Below are 16439 nucleotides of genomic sequence, written 5' to 3' on the forward strand. Positions count from 1 at the left end.
AGTCTTCTGTAAATTGACGGGGATCAAATGAAGGACACAAGTATCTGTTCTTACTCTAATAAATGCTGCTTTAATGTCCAACAGACTATTTTCCTTCCTCATCAGCAGTAAACAGCTCGACTCCGTCTGTGCATTTGTGAAATCTTTGAACACAACAGAAAGTGACCTTTTAAACCTGCGACACTGATGCTGCATTCAAGGACCATTACAAACATCTGAAAGGACTTAAGAACATGAAGAAAATGTGACTTGTTTCTCTGTAATGAAGTTGTTTTAGTGAAGAAAGTTGAAAGGTCACAGAGCGACTGCTGAATCTTCTGCTCTAAACATGAACTCTGAACTTTGTGATGCTTCAGGAGGAAAACTGCTTCAGTTATTCTCTCAGATTAGTTTCATATTTTCTGCATCAGATTTGAGTGAGATCCTGGAATGAAGACAGAAGAAAAGACTTTGTTCAAAGTTTGATTTATAGTCAAACCTTCCAGTTTATTCACACAATAAAACATCAACACAATATATGAATTCATTCATTAAAATCACAGTTTTTCCTCATTTGTTTGATGATTTTGACAAAAACAAACACAAACACACACACATGGTCTGCCATACTCATGAAGAGAAATGTCGACATTTTTCAATACAAATATTCCAGAAACATTTAGAGGATAGAGAAGTTTACATTTTCATGTGGAGAAATATTTTAGTAAATCAAAATGATGATGAGCAGTGATAGCCTCCATAAACAGTCACAGGAAAGATCTCCTTTAAAAACTCAGAAACATCAAGAGAACAACTAGAAGATGTGGAGGTACCACCCATAATGTTTGACTGACAGCTGATCTCTGTGCAAAAATGATGGAGAGAAAATAAAATGAAACTAAAATACAAATTTAAACCCACAATATGAAAGACTTCAGTCTATTTGAGCTTAATCAACTCAGCAGAGTCTCCATTTTGCCAAACCCAAAGTCCAGCATAGAGCGGCTGAGTGAATGTGGTCTGGACTCTGTGGAGGAGAGTCATGGTTTCAGAGACGCTGTAGAAGGACAAAATACCTGCTCTGTGATCCAGGTACACTCCTACTCTGGAGGAACGAGGACCTGAGACATGAGTTTGGATGTTGTTGTACCAAAATGTATAACTGTTGTTGTTACAATATAATGACCAAGATTTGTCATTACGTCCAAATCCACATTCATTACCCCGTCCTTTTCTGCTGATATTCTTGTATGCGACTGCTACATAAACTCCTCCCCCTCTCCACTCCACCTCCCAGTAACAACGTCCAGTCAGACTCTCTCTACTCAGGACCTGACGCCAATAAATGAATCTGTCTGGATGATCAGAATAAGTCTGTTGTTGATTCACTGCTGTTACTTTTCTGTTCCCCTCTGATAATAACAGCCATGTGTTTGCTGTGTTTGGATCCAGTGTGATTTCACGTGAATATTTTAAGAATCCAGCTCTGGTCTTTGGCTCTGGTGGATCTGACAGTAAAACATCCACTTCAGTGACTGTCAGTGAGATGTTTGTCCATCCCTCTCTCAGAATGTCCTGTAGTTTATCTCTGACCTCTGACACAGCTGCTGTCACATCCTCAAAGTAGCTCAGAGGACGGATATTGATGCTGGATGAGTCTGTAGACTCACTGAGTGCTGACAGTGAGGGGTAGTTGTGTAGAAACTGGATGTGATCCTCTGTGTGTGAGAGCTGCTTCAGCTCAGCATCTTTCCTCTTCAGCTCAGTGATCTCCTGCTCCAGCTTCTCCTGAAGCTCTTTGACTCGACTCACTTCAGTTTCCTGCTGGGATCTGATCTGCTGCTTCACATCAGAGCTTCTTTTCTGGATGAGATGGATCAGCTCAGTGAAGATCTTCTCACTGTGCTCCACTGTTTGATCAGCAGACTGATTGATGGCCTCCACCTGCTGTTGAAGCAGCTTCACATCTTTCTCTCTGTCCTGGATTCTCTGCTGGATGTTTTGTCGACTCACCTCCAGCTCTCTCTGCCTCTCAGTCCTTTCTGCTGCAGCTGAGACTGTGTCGTGGCCTTTATGTTCATCCACAGAGCAGAGATAACAGATACTCTGCTGATCAGTACGGCAGAACATCTTCATCACCTCATCATGACGAGAGCAGATGTTCTCCTGGAGCTTCTTGGAGGGCTCCACCAGCTTGTGTTTCTTTAATGCAGCCACATCATAATGAGTCTGAAGGTGTTTCTCACAGTAAGATTCCCGACAGACTAAACAGGACTTGAAGGCTTTCATTTTTCTTCCAGTGCAGACATCACAGGCCACATCTTCAGGTCCAGCATAGCAGTGATCAGCAGGAGCAGCTTGGAGTCCAGTCTTCTTCAGCTGCTCCACTAAATCTGCTAACATGGTGTTTTTCACCAGGACAGGCCTCGCTGTGAAAGACTGTCTGCACTGAGGGCAGCTGTAGATTTTCTTCTTTTCCTCTTCATCCCAGAAGCTTTTAATACAGTTCATACAGTAGCTGTGTCCACAGGGAATAGCCACCGGATCCTTCAGTAGATCCAAACAGATTGAACAAGAGAAGGTTTCTCGGTCCAGCTGAACTCCTTTCTGCGCCATTTCTCCTCTCAGTGTCAGTGATTGTGTAAGTTTCACTTCCTTATTATAGAAGCTGTTCTGACGTCTGATCTGAACAACATGTGATGGGGCCTGCCAACACATGTTGGTTACACCCAACTTCATAATGTAGATCTAAAGGGGAGGGAACACAGAAAGATATGGACAGACAGGAGGTGCTTAGCTAGAGAGCAGGAAGAAGAGGAAGGGTTTTCATGCTGTGATTCATTCCAGAAAGCGGGGAGAGGCTCTGTGTTTAATTGTTTTCTGTTCAAACCTTTAACTAAATAATATAAATGTCAATAACTGGATGCCTCTCTATTCTTTATGTTAATCTGCTAAATGAATAGTTTCTGTTTCTTTTAACAATTCAAATAGCAGAAATGAACAGCTGACAGCTTGTCAGACTCAGACTGTAAACCATAGAGACAGTTTATATTTACATTTAGTCAGGGCAGTGCAGAGATGTTTAAAGGGGCGGGTGCTCACAGTTAAAAAGGGCTCATAGAAGCAGGCTGAAGAACAACAACCCACATTCATCAAGAATCTAATATGGAATCGCATCACACTATATCACTGTCATCAGGTGGGCACGATGCAAAGCAAACGTAGCCTATTTTTTACCTGATGGGTACAATGTTGCTGTTTGGGGGGTTGCTTCTGCTCTTGCTGCTGATAGTGCTGGAGGGCAGCGCTGTGTTGATCTGAGACTGTAGAGATTAAACAGTCCACAGGAGAGAGGGTAGCTGATTAAACAAGTGTTATGAGATAATAATAAAACACAAAGATTGGTCACAGCGCTTGGAACCATAAGGTAACAAAACTGTGGGAAATAAACTAAGCTCTGCCTGTGAATCACTCTTTGCCTCTCTTCTTCCTTCCATCTCATCTCATCTATCACATTCCACTTGCTGTCCGTATGAGAATGAGGCACAATTTGCTATTGAATTCATCTATTATTTAATTATACATTTTAACAACTCTTGCACCTAATCCATAATAAAGCAATGATAGAAAAATGTTATGGAACCAAAACTTTGTGTTTATTATGTCTGTGAAGGTTCTCAGTCATCCAGGTCATCGTAGTCAAAGGAGCTTGCAAAGAAAAGCGTCTGGACTTCTTTAAGTTGCTTGAAGACGTTTCACCTCTCATCCGAGAAGCTTCTTCAGTTCTAAGGTCAAATGGTGGAGAGTCCCAGATATAAACCTGGTGGGAGTTTCCCCCCACAGAGGGACAAAAGGACCCCCTGATGATCCTCTAATCGCCTGAGCCAAGGTGTGAAACTGGGTGTGGGTCCCAATCCGCCAGAGTTTTGGGTGAGTTCATTGTTCACTCATTGTTCCTGTGCCGACATATCAGACGTTAAAGTGTGTTTCTGTGTCTCTAGATTCCCCAGACCCATCCCCGTGTTTCCCCGTGTGGAGTGTGGAGAGAGGTCGGCGTGGACATGTGTGGGATTTCCCTTTTTTCCTGGAACCCCGCCCCTCACGTCTTGTAAATAGCACAATTTCCGCACTGCCTGTAAATAAAACTTTCTCTGTTAAATCACAACCCCGGAGTCCTGCGTGTGGATCCTCAGAGCAACCCGTGACAGTCCAGCAAGAAGACCATAAAAATTCAGAAGAAAAGCAACAAACAAAATCCAAACTGAAAAACAGACAAGGTCACAAAGAACAAAGGATAACTGAAACTATTTATACAAATATAGGCTCTTCTTCTTCTTCTTCCTTCATGTTTAACGGCAGTTTGCATCCAAAGATGTTGCGCTACTGCCATCTCCTGGCTTTTACTCTTACTTAACTTCCGAGTCCTCAGATCCTCTTGATGAGACCAGTATTTCTCAAAAAACAAAAAACCACCCCTTTCCCTTCACCATGACTTAACTGATTAACCACTTTTTCTAACATAACTTCCATTCCACCACTCATTTCAACCCTCATCACCCTCCTGTGACATACTTCCTACAACTAATAAGCACATGTTCAACCGTCTCCATAGCATTACACCAATCACACAACCCAGTCGGATGTTTCTCCATCCTAAAAAGAGCACCATTTAGAAAGCAATGACCTGTTCATATTCTACTTATAATAACCTCCTCCTGTCTATTTAACCCACTACTCCTCTTAAATTCTATTGTGTTTTGTACCCTATATAAATGTTTCCCTTTTGTTTCATTATCCCATGCCATTTGCCAGAAGTTCTTACTTTCTGTCCAAACGATACTTTTCCCTTCAGATTTTGACAATGGTATCTGTACATCTAAATCTACTTTTGTGACAGCTGCTTTAGCCAAAATATCGGCTCTTTCATTCCCCAAAATACCTACATGAGCTGGAGTCCACATTATTACTATATGTTTATTTTGTTCAGACAATCTATGATAAGCAAAAAGAAGGCCATACAAAATTTGCTTACTTGTGTTTCCTTTTTCAGTACTTAATAATGCTGACAATGAATCACTACATATTATCACTTTTGAAATTCTGCTGTCTTCCACCCATTCTAAAGCCAACAGTATGGCATATAACTCAACTGCATATGTACTCAGAAGATTTGATGTTCTTTTTGCAATCTTGATACTTAACTCTGGAATTACCACTGCTACCCCTGTTGCTTCAGTTCTGGGATATTTTGACCCATCTGTTTACAACTGTAAAAAGTCACTATATTTGCTCTCCAATCGGTTATAAAATTATTGACAAATATCTGTTGTAAATTTCCTCTCTTAGTATCCGTTAATGATCTGCCTACTTTAATGTAATCCCATGTCCATGTGGGTCGTAAAGGCCACAACACTGTCTGACTGAAGTCTTTGTCATACACTTTAAAAGCTCTCACTCTATCATCCCCAACCCACCCAAAACTATTTTTAAAATCCTTTCCTCTTTCCCAACAATTATCTAGCACTTTATTAACAGGATGGTTTTCGTCATGACCTTTCAAATGTATCCAATAGTTAACCATCAACTGTTGCCTTCTAATATACAGTGGCATTTCTCCTGATTCCACTTGTAGAGCACATATTGGCTTTGTTTTAACTGCCCCTAAGCAAAGTCTCATTGCTCGAGCTTGGATTACATCCAGCTTCCCTATATACCACACACCCATAATCTAATCTTGACCGAATTAAAGTAACATAAATACTTTTAAGTGCATCAAAATTGGCACCCCATGTCAGCCCTACTAAACACCTCATAATATTAAGAACCTTTTTACTTTTCCCCATAACGTGCTCTATGGGATTTTCCCAAGTTAATCTCTTATCAAAAACCACACCACATATATATACTAATTAATACCCATTAGGGCTAATAAGGGGAATAGGGAAAGACTGTGTACACAGGTGAGACTAATCAGGATTAATTGTAACCTATCAACTCAGGTTACAGCTCCACAGTCTATTCAGCCACTATCTCCACCCACTCATATCTCAGGAGGGGGATAGCCCTACTAAGACTTTTGTGTTTCTCAAGACCTGGCCTATTTAGAGACTGTTGCTCCAGGGCCTACCCAGAGGCTGGGTTTCAGCCCTCAGCTAACTCTGGACGCCTGGACATGAAGAAGCCAGCGCAACCTGTTTTTCCTGGGAGGAGAGAAACAGGTTGCTGTCTCAGTCTTTAATCCCTGCTGAAAGCTCAGGGGAGTTAACTCTGCCACCTCCATTCTATGCTGGTAGCTCTAGTGAGCTCATTCAGCCAGCTAAGGACTGCATCTTGCTGTTACTGCTTGAGCAGAGCCACTGTCCTGTGCAGCTCCAATCAGCTTCGTCTCTGCCAGAGGTCTCCAGGCCTGCTGGTCCTGTCTCGTCTCCGCCAGAGGTCTCCGTGCCTGCTGACCCAGAGCCTGCCTTAGCTGGAGGGTCCGTGGGCTCGTTCAGCAGCCTGCTTCCACTGGAGGGTCCGAGGGATCGCCTCAGCCGTCTTCAGTCTCAGCTGGAGGGTCCGAGGGATCGCCTCAGCCGTCTTCAGTCTTCGCTGGAGGGTCCAAGGGTTCCATCCAGCCTGCAGAGCCACCACCTGCTCCATTGTTTGCGGCTGCCACGCCCTCGTCTGGCCCTGCCTCGTCTGGCCCTGCCTCGTCTGGCCCTGCCTCGTCTGGCCCTGCCTCGTCTGGCCCTCTGGTTGGCACGCCACCGCATCATTCACGTCTGGCTCAATGTTGGCCCCCTCGGTCGGCCTCCTGAACAGCTTGGACTCCTGTACTATCAACTCTAGTTTGGTTAGGCTCCGGTTTAGTGGCTCAGTTCCTATGTTCAGAGTTTTGTTTTGATGACAGATTTATTCTTAATCTTTATCCTTTGTCTCTCCACATTCTCCTTTTGTACCTTCGCTTCGTTCTTCTTTGTGAAAGAGGAAGCAAGGGAGAAGCCACTCTCCCACCTTTGACTCGCCACCATTAGTTACGGCCACAAGGTGACCTCCTCCACAGCCTTTTCCTCCACCTGCTGCCTCTGTCATCTCCCACTATTTGAGACAGAAGCAAGCATGTGAAAATAAAAGGTTTTGTTTTGTTCTGCATGTCTTAACAGTAAATTCAAAGCTGATTTGAGAAAATTTGTCTTTAATTCAATTCAATTCAATTTTATTTATATAGCGCCAAATCACAACAAAAGTCGCCTCAAGGCGCTTCATAGATACAGAGAAAAACCCAACAATCATATGACCCCCTATGAGCAGCACTTTGGCGACAGTGGGAAGGAAAAACTCCCTTTTAACAGGAAGAAACCTCCAGCAGAACCAGGCTCAGGGAGGGGCGGGGCCATCTGCTGCGACCGGTTGGGGTGAGAGAAGGAAGACAGGATAAAGACATGCTGTGGAAGAGAGACAGAGGTTAATAACAGATATGATTCAACACAGAGAGGTCTGTTAACACATAGTGAGTGAGAAAGGTGACTGGAAAGGAAAAACTCAATGCATCATGGGAATCCCCCGGCAGCCTACGTCTATTGCAGCATAACTAAGGGAGGATTCAGGGTCACCTGGTCCAGCCCTAACTATATGCTTTAGCAAAAAGGAAAGTTTTAAGCTTAATCTTAAAATTAGAGATAGTGTCTGTCTCCTGAATCCAAACTGGAAGCTGGTTCCACAGAAGAGGGGCCTGAAAACTGAAGGCTCTCCCTCCCATTCTACTTTTAAATACTCTAGGAACAACAAGTAGGCCTGCAGAGCGAGAGCGAAGTGCTCTAATAGGGTGATATGGTACTACAAGGTCATTAAGATAAGATGGGGCCTGATTATTTAAGACCTTGTATGTGAGGAGCAGGATTTTGAATTCAATTCTGGATTTAACAGGAAGCCAATGAAGGGAAGCCAAAACAGGAGAAATATGCTCTCTCTTTCTAGTCCCTGTCAGTACTCTTGCTGCAGCATTTTGGATTAACTGAAGGCTTTTCAGTGAGTTTTTTGGACATCCTGATAATAATGAATTGCAGTAGTCCAGCCTGGAAGTAATAAATGCATGAACTAGTTTTTCAGCGTCACTCTGAGACAGGATATTTCTAACTTTAGAGATGTTGCGCAAATGGAAGAACGCAGTCTTACATATTTGTTTAATATGTGCGTTGAAGGACATATCCTGGTCAAAAATGACTCCAAGGTTCCTCACAGTGTTACTGGAGGCCAAGGTAATGCCATCCAGAGTAAGAATCTGGTTAGATACCATATTTCTAAGCTTTTCAGCGCAGAGTACAATGACCTCAGTTTTATCTGAGTTAAGAAGCAGAAAGTTAGTGGCCATCCAAGTCTTTATGTCTTTAAGACATTCCTGCAGTTTAACTAATTGGTGTGTGTTATCTGGCTTCATGGACAGATAGAGCTGGGTGTCATCTGCATAGCAGTGAAAATGTATGCTATGTCTTCTAATGATGCTGCCTAGGGGAAGCATGTATAATGTAAACAGAATTGGTCCTAGCACTGAACCCTGTGGAACTCCATAATTAACCTCAGTGTGTGAAGAGGACTCTCCATTTACATGCACAAATTGGAGTCTATTAGATAGATATGATACAAACCACTGCAGTGCAATACCTGTAATACCTACAGCATGTTCTAATCGCTCTAATAGGATATTATGGTCAACAGTATCGAATGCTGCACTAAGGTCAAGAAGGACAAGCACAGAGATGAGTCCACTGTCAGAGGCCATAAGAAGATCATTTGTAACCTTCACTAGAGCTGTTTCTGTGCTGTGATGAGCTCTGAAACCTGACTGAAACTCTTCAAATAAACCATTCCTCTGCAGATGATCTGTTAGCTGTTTGACAACTACTCTTTCAAGGATTTTTGATATGAAAGGAAGGTTGGAGATTGGCCTATAATTAGCTAAGACTGCTGGGTCTAGAGATGGCTTTTTGAGTAAAGGTTTAACTGCAGCCACCTTGAAGGCCTGTGGTACATAGCCGATTATTAGAGATAGGTTGATCATATATAAGATCGAAGAATTAATCAATGGCAGGACTTCTTTGAGCAGTTTTGTAGGAATGGGGTCTAAAAGACACGTTGATGGTTTGGAGGAAGTAATTATTGAAGTTAACTCAGAAAGATCGATTGGAAAAAAAGAGTCTAACTTAACATCAATGGAACTAAGAGTAGCTGTAGATAATATTACATCTGTGGGATGATTATTGGTAATTTTTTCTTTAATGATAAAAATTTTATTTGTGAAGAAGTTCATGAAGTCATCACTAGTTAACGTTAAAGGGATGGTTGGCTCAAAAGAGCTCTGACTTTTTGTCAGCCTGGCTACAGTGCTGAAGAGAAACCTGGGGTTGTTCTTATTTTCTTCAATCAGTGATGAGTAGTAAGCTGTTCTGGCTTTGCGGAGGGCTTTCTTATAAAGCAACAAACTATTTCTCCAGGCTAAATGATGATCCTCTAAATTTGTGACACGCCATTTCCTCTCCAGATTACGAGTCATCTGCTTTAGGGTACGTGTTTGAGAATTATACCACGGGGTCAGGTACTTCTGATTAGAGACCTTAGTTTTCACCGGAGCTACAGTATCCAGAGTCGTACGTAGTGAGGAGGTGAAATTATTAACAAGATAATCGACCTCTGTTGGGGTAGCGTTCAGAAAGCTGCTCTGCTCTGTGTTGGTACAGGGCATTGACGATGATAACAGTGGCTGGATTATATTCTTAAACTTAGTTACAGCGCTTTCAGAAAGACATCTACTTTGATAAAGTCCACTCTCCACTGCTGCGTAATCAATTATTGTAAATGTAAATGTTATCAAGAAATGATCAGACAGGAGAGGGTTTTCAGGAAACACTGTTAAATGTTCAGTTTCTATGCCATATGTTAAAACAAGATCTAGAGTGTGATTAAAGTGGTGGGTGGGTACTTTTACATTTTGAGAGAAACCAATTGAGTCTAACAACAGATTAAATGCCATGTTGAGGCTGTCATTTTTAGCATCAACATGGATGTTAAAATCACCCACAATAATTATTTTATCTGAGCTCAGAACTAAATTAGATATAAAGTCTGAGAAATCAGACAGAAACTCTGTGTAAGGCCCAGGTGGACGATAGATGATAACAAGTAAGACTGGTTTCTGAGTTTCACAGCTGGGGTGGACAATGCTAAGCATCAGGCTTTCGAATGAATTAAAAGTCTGTCTTGGTCTTTCATTAATTAATAGACTGGTGTGAAAAATTGCAGCCACACCTCCCCCTCGACCTGTGCTTCGAGATTTCTGGTAGTTAGAATGACTCGGGGGTGTTGATTCATTTAAACTAACATAATCATCCTGCTGCAACCAGGTTTCTGTAAGGCAGAGTAAATCAATTTGTTGATCAATTATTAAGTCATGTACTAACAGAGACTTGGAGGAGAGAGACCTAATATTTAATAATCCACATTTCACTGTTTTACTCTTTGGTTCAGATGTGGATACTGTATTGTTCTTTCTTTGTAAATGTTTAAGTTGTTTGTTGCTGGTATTTAGTTTGTTTTTTGTCTTTTTGGAAGCAGACACAGTCTCTATGGAGATGGGTTTTTGGGGGGGTAGCAGGAGGAGAGAAGCTGCAGAGAGGCGTGTAAGACTGCAACTCTGCTTCCTGGTCCCAACTCTGGATAGTCATGTTTTGAGGGGTTTAATAAATTTGTCGATATTTCTAGAAATGAGAGCTGCTCCATCCAAAGTGGGATGGATGCCATCTCTCCTAACAAGACCAGGTTTCCTCCAGAAGGTTTGCCAATTATCTATGAAGCCCACATCGTTTCTGGGACACCACTCAGACAGCCAGCAATTTAAGGAGAACATGCGGCTAAACATGTCACTCCTGGTCTGATTGGGGAGAGCCACTTTAACTGGAAGTGGTAACTGTGTCAGATCATATACCTTTTGGTTTTACTGTGAATGTGGAACAAATGCCAGCAACAACTGGGAATAATATTACTAATATTGCTACCAGTGTAAAATTAGACTGGTCAGCATGTAGTGAAGATGATTTCTTAGCTTATCATAGTAATACCGATATACATCTGAACAACATTTCTTTGCCCAAAGAAGCTATTTTGTGCAAGGATGTCAACTGTAAGAATGCTGTGCATAAACATTTACTCTGCTCCATGTATGATGATATAGTGACTGCTCTGTATGAAAGTGGCACACTGCTTGATAAACAATATAAGCATAAGAAACCTAACATCAGACCTGGCTGGAAAGAACATGTATCCATGTATCATGATGAAGCTCGCATAGCTTATAAATGTTGGGCCATGGCTGGAAGACCTAAACAAGGCCCAGAATTTGAACAGAAAAAATGTGCGAATGCCAGATATAAGTACGCTGTTCGCTTTATAACTAAAAATGAGCAAATGCTGAGAGCAGATTCTTTGGCCAGGAAAATGCTGTGTAATAATATGGCAGATTTTTGGAAAGAGGTGAAAGCTCTTAATAACTGTAAACCATCTCTACCATCAACTGTTGAAGGTGTTTCTGGGGCAGATAACATTGCAGCATTATGGAGACAGCATTACAGTGCGTTGTTTAACTGTATAAAAAGTGATCCATATGAGGACAATCTTGACATGAGTAATGACACAATAAGTGTCAGGACACATGAAGTATATGAAGCCATTCATAGGTTGTCTGATAATAAAGCTTCTGGTTTGGATCACATCACTGCAGAACATTTAAAACATGCTAGTTTAAGGCTAGCTCCTCTTTTAGCACTCTGTTTCACTGGGTTTATGATTCATGGCATATTACCAGACTCAATGCTGTGTATTTTACTGGTACCAGTTATGAAGGACAAAGCTGCAAAAGTGAGCTGTTTGGATAATTACAGGCCAATTGCACTAGCCAGTATTTTATCTAAGGTGTTAGAAAGAATCTTGTTTGACAGAGTTAGTGTGTTCATCTCTTCTCTGGATAATCAGTTTGGCTTCAAACCAAAGCACGGCACTGACATCTGCATATATGCACTCAAGGAAATAGTCAGTTTGTATAGGGCTAAAAATTCATCTGTCCTCATGTGTTTCATTGATGCCTCTAAGGCTTTTGATCGAGTGAACCACAGAAAACTTTTTGATAAATTGAAGACACAGGGGGTTCCTCAATACATCGTGAGGATTCTCTCTTACTGGTACGCTCATCAGAACATGCAGGTTAAATGGGGAAGCAGTATTTCTGCCCCCTTTGGTGTCAGCAATGGTGTCAGACAGGGTGGGATTTTGTCTCCAATTTTATTTAATTTATATGTTGATGATTTGTCCATACAGCTGAGAGCCTGTAACACTGGGTGTATATTAGGTAAAACATTGATAAATCATCTTATGTATGCAGATGACCTGGTTGTTTTTAGTCCAAGCAGTGCTGGATTACAGGATCTTCTTAATGTCTGTACTGAATATGGTGTGCAATATGACATTGAGTACAATGCTGCTAAAAGTGCTGTTTTGATATGTAGAACCAAGCAGGATAAACAGCTAAATTACCCTTTGTTTAAACTGGCACAAAAAACTCTTGAAGTTCATAAAAAGGTGAAATACCTTGGTCACTTTATTACTGAGCAAATGAATGATGATGATGACATGTACAGACAACGATGCAAGCTCTATGTGCAGGCAAATACTATTGCACGCAAATTCAGCTTTTGTTCACTTCCAGTTAAAGTGGCTTTGTTTAAAGCGTATTGCACACTGCTATATACTGCCCCCTTGTGGTCATCCTACAAACAATGTAGCATGCTGAAGCTGCATGTTGCATATAATGATGCGATGAGAATCCTTTGCAGGATACCTAGAAGTGGTAGTGCCAGCCAGATGTTTGTAGCTGTGGGTGTTTGGACTTTTAAAGCACTTTTAAGAAAGTTAATGTTCAATTTTAGAGAACGACTGGATGGTTCGAGTAACAGTATAATTTTAGCACTTACAGATCCGACAGTGAGTGGTTCCCGTTACTCATCCAGTCTGAGAAAGCACTGGTTAAAGTGTTTGTGTATTTATTGATTTATTTTAAGTAATTGTGTTTTATGTATATTATGGTTTTATATTTTTACAAATGCTTTATATACTTATTTATATACTTATATATATTTAATGGTCTATACCTTGTGTTGGGGGGGGGGGGGGGGGGGTTTCTGTCTTGTTTTTATGGACATGAAGTCTGCCAATAAAGATTGAATTGAATTGAATTGAAATAAAAAAGTGAGATAAGAGCCCAGACAAAATTCTTCGGGAGGTGTAGCCGTTAGGGGTAGGGTGGGGTGTGGGGGGTATTTTCAATCCATAGCCATAACTAACTAATTATATATATAATGTTTAACCTGAGTAGCAAAAGAGTGCAGGGGGGTTGAAAACAATAAGCCAGGAGTTAGCTGTGCTCCTGGACTCTATCAAGCCTTGACCTCCCGGTCAGCTATTGCGCTGGTGGATAACAGAGCTCTCCGAAAACGTGGAAGCACTTTTGCAAATATGTGATATTTTTATAAATTAAGTAGATATTTGAACTTTACACAGCTACATTCTCGCCTGAAAATATCTTAAAAGGTTATTTTGTGACCCAGAAAGGGTAGTCTGGGGAAAAGGAGGAGGGTGGTCATTAGAGCCTGTGCATACTTGTAAACGCAGCAATGGCAGAGGAGCGCGGCTAAAAAACTTATTACTTTTTCTGGGTCACAAAATAAACTTTTAAGATATTTTCAGGCGAGAATGTAGCTGTGTAAAGTTCAAATATCTGCTCGATTTATCAAGACATCACATATTTGCAAAAATGCTCTGACGTTTTCGGACGTCCATTTTTTTTTTCATGCTTTGTGGCAGCTTTTGAACATCTGTGGCATCTATTAATGTCAAATCTAGCCTTTATTTAACAACATAAGCAATCTCTATGTTACAATAATTGCACAGCCATTAAGGATAAAATCAGTTTCTGAAAACTGTTCTGCTTTTTCTCCCTCTGCTTGCTTCTTACTGTCTTTGAGGCTCGGGATCAGCACTCCTGTTGTTGGACAGAAAGACATCAACTCAGTGGTAAGTATTTTGGTTTTCCAATATATTAGCAACTGTCAGTGACATTTATATTAATCAGGCTGAACTTTAATCATACTTTAGATCAGCCTGTTTTACTTATCGTTTTATTCGTGCTTTGGTTTGGGGAAGTTGTTTCTTTACTGATCTTTTCCTGTCTTCTGTTATTAGACTTGAGATATGACTGCACTATGCTGTTGCTGGTGACTCCAGTTAATTCTACAAGACATGCTGTGTAAGTAAACAAACAACAACAGTTTGGTCTGCATTTCTTGAAAGATCACATCCCCCAAACTTAGTTTAGAGGGTCTACACTGTATATAGTGAAGTCTGCAAGTTTTCTAACAGCAGAATTTGTTTTGTTCCCAAATCATTTTGCACATAATTAGAATGAAAGTTATTGGCCATGTTTGCATAGCCCTTTTTAAAATGATGCTTTCATGGCATTATTGTGTGTCGGGTGGGGGTCAGGGCTATCCAGACTGACAATTGGGACATTGAATGTCACCTCTCTGGTGGGGAGGGAGCCTGAGATTGTGTAAATTGGAGTCTGTTTTATACCAAATGCAGGAAAAAAATGTTTTAAGAAAGCAATTAAGTTCATGTTCCAAAAAATATGATTGTTTGCTCGCAGGACACCAGGAGAGATGAGTCCTCCGTCACAGATGGTGTGGTCAGTGAAGATGGTCGCCTGCAGGTTCAAGCTCATTGCATCTCCAACCCACATCCACTGCCACTGTACTTAAGGGAAGTTAAAGACCTTCTTCTGCACTTACATTTGGATCACCTCGATCCATGACAGTCATTCGGGCAGTAATGCCTGGACTGGAAACAAGCCATCCTTAAAACATTACAACATTCCAGCTCCTGTGTTGGAATGAAAAACAAATGTGTTGTTTAAATCAGAGACTGCACTTGTGACAGAACAATAAATATTTTATTTTGATTATATAAGTAATGTAAGTACAAAACAAACTTGTGGTAGGCCTAAACTTATTTTCAGAATAATTACATCTGAGACTTTGTTTCATTGTAAGATTATAACAGTGATGGCAATATAATTGTTTGTTGTTCAGCAGAACAGTGTCCAGTATGTTGGCTGTTATACTTTGTTGTGTTTGAAAATAAAAGTTGGGCTGATTTTAACATCATTACAAAAAGTGTTGTTAATTATTTTTAATCATATTCAGGTTACCACAAATAGTTTTTTCATTTAGTTGAACTTGAAATGTTTGTCAGTAGGTAAACAATTAAAATTGTACAGTCAGAAATATCAAGTTATTCTTAATACTGCAGACTTGCAATGTGTAAGTTGTCCTAACAGTCATCTTAAGTAAGCTTTACTTAGTTTTCTTGAGGCAACGAGTTTCCTCAATTTTTTTCGAGTTCTGGGAACTAACAAGGCTGTACAGTGTACTCAAAATGAGCCAGGTACAGCGTGTGGTGGTGGTGCACATGCATAGACCATGGTGTGGTGGCAGGTTGAAAGGTTGTGGTGGTGGATGCATGACTTGTCTTAGCAGTAAAAATCCATCTGCAACTGAACTTGTCTCTCAAGAGTGACTTATAATTTACTGTGATGTTCAGAAGCTGGCCTCTCAGATGACTCCATCATATCCAGAATTCTTTTCTTCATCTGTATGTCCACCTCTGCAACATTACGCAAATGTGTTTCAGTTGAAAGTCTTCTTTTAAGTCTGTCCTGTCTGTAGCCCTTGAGGTTTGCCTTGACAAAAGGTAGAATAATGAAAAACAAATTAACCACAATAAATGTTCAAAATAAATCAGTGGTGGAATGCCAAGATGAATATTTCCTTAAGTGCTCCACTTAAATATTTTAGGTTAAGTGTTCTCTTTTCCTATACTTTTAAGTCTACAACATTGTTGAGGTAGGGATTCAACAGCAACACAGTTACACTGCAGATTCAGATGAATATAAATGTGTCATTATGATGACTTGGTATAGGTTAAGCTACACAGTAGTTAAAGAAATGAAGCCGAGCTGTATCATTACTAGGTCAAACCTAAAGGTGCTAAAGGTATCCATAATTGGGCTACTGAAATACAGTAGGGCATTGGTTTATACATGTATGGTAGGCTAACCTTATTTCCCCTGACAAGTCTCCCAGTCCACATTTTCTTGTTTTTTTTTTGCTGTTTCATATTCCAGTGTGATATTGAGGAATAATTCCACCTCACTGTCTGTCACATGTACGACTCAGTTCTGCTTCTATGCGATGTCTTATCAGATTTTGTGCTTTTTTACCAAAATGTGCTATTTGGCTATACTGATGGCAAATTTTTCTATTTGTTGTTATTGTTGTTGTTGAAATAAAGTTGTAAGTAAAAAAAAAAGTTGCGCTGTC

The 16439-nt window shown here is 40.7% G+C and overlaps 2 protein-coding genes across 2 annotated transcripts; one reads left to right on the forward strand and one right to left on the reverse strand.

Moving 5' to 3' along the window:
- Positions 1–918: 918 nt before the first annotated feature.
- On the reverse strand, positions 919–2718 carry LOC148097582 (tripartite motif-containing protein 16-like). Its single transcript, XM_087831491.1, has one exon. It carries the CDS (start codon positions 2716–2718, stop codon positions 919–921), a length of 1800 nt encoding a protein of 599 aa, XP_087687617.1.
- Positions 2719–3144: 426 nt separating this feature from the next.
- Positions 3145–13053, forward strand: LOC148097583 (uncharacterized). The gene is made up of 4 exons (XM_087832453.1): positions 3145–3178; positions 3981–4028; positions 6236–6766; positions 10916–13053. Exons 1-4 carry the CDS (start codon positions 3145–3147, stop codon positions 13051–13053), a joined length of 2751 nt encoding a protein of 916 aa, XP_087688579.1.
- Positions 13054–16439: the final 3386 nt, after the last annotated feature.

This window comes from Neolamprologus brichardi, chromosome 18 (assembly GCF_056152115.1).
Source record: "Neolamprologus brichardi isolate AB-2024 chromosome 18, ASM5615211v1, whole genome shotgun sequence".
NCBI classification, from domain to species: Eukaryota; Metazoa; Chordata; class Actinopteri; order Cichliformes; family Cichlidae; genus Neolamprologus; species Neolamprologus brichardi.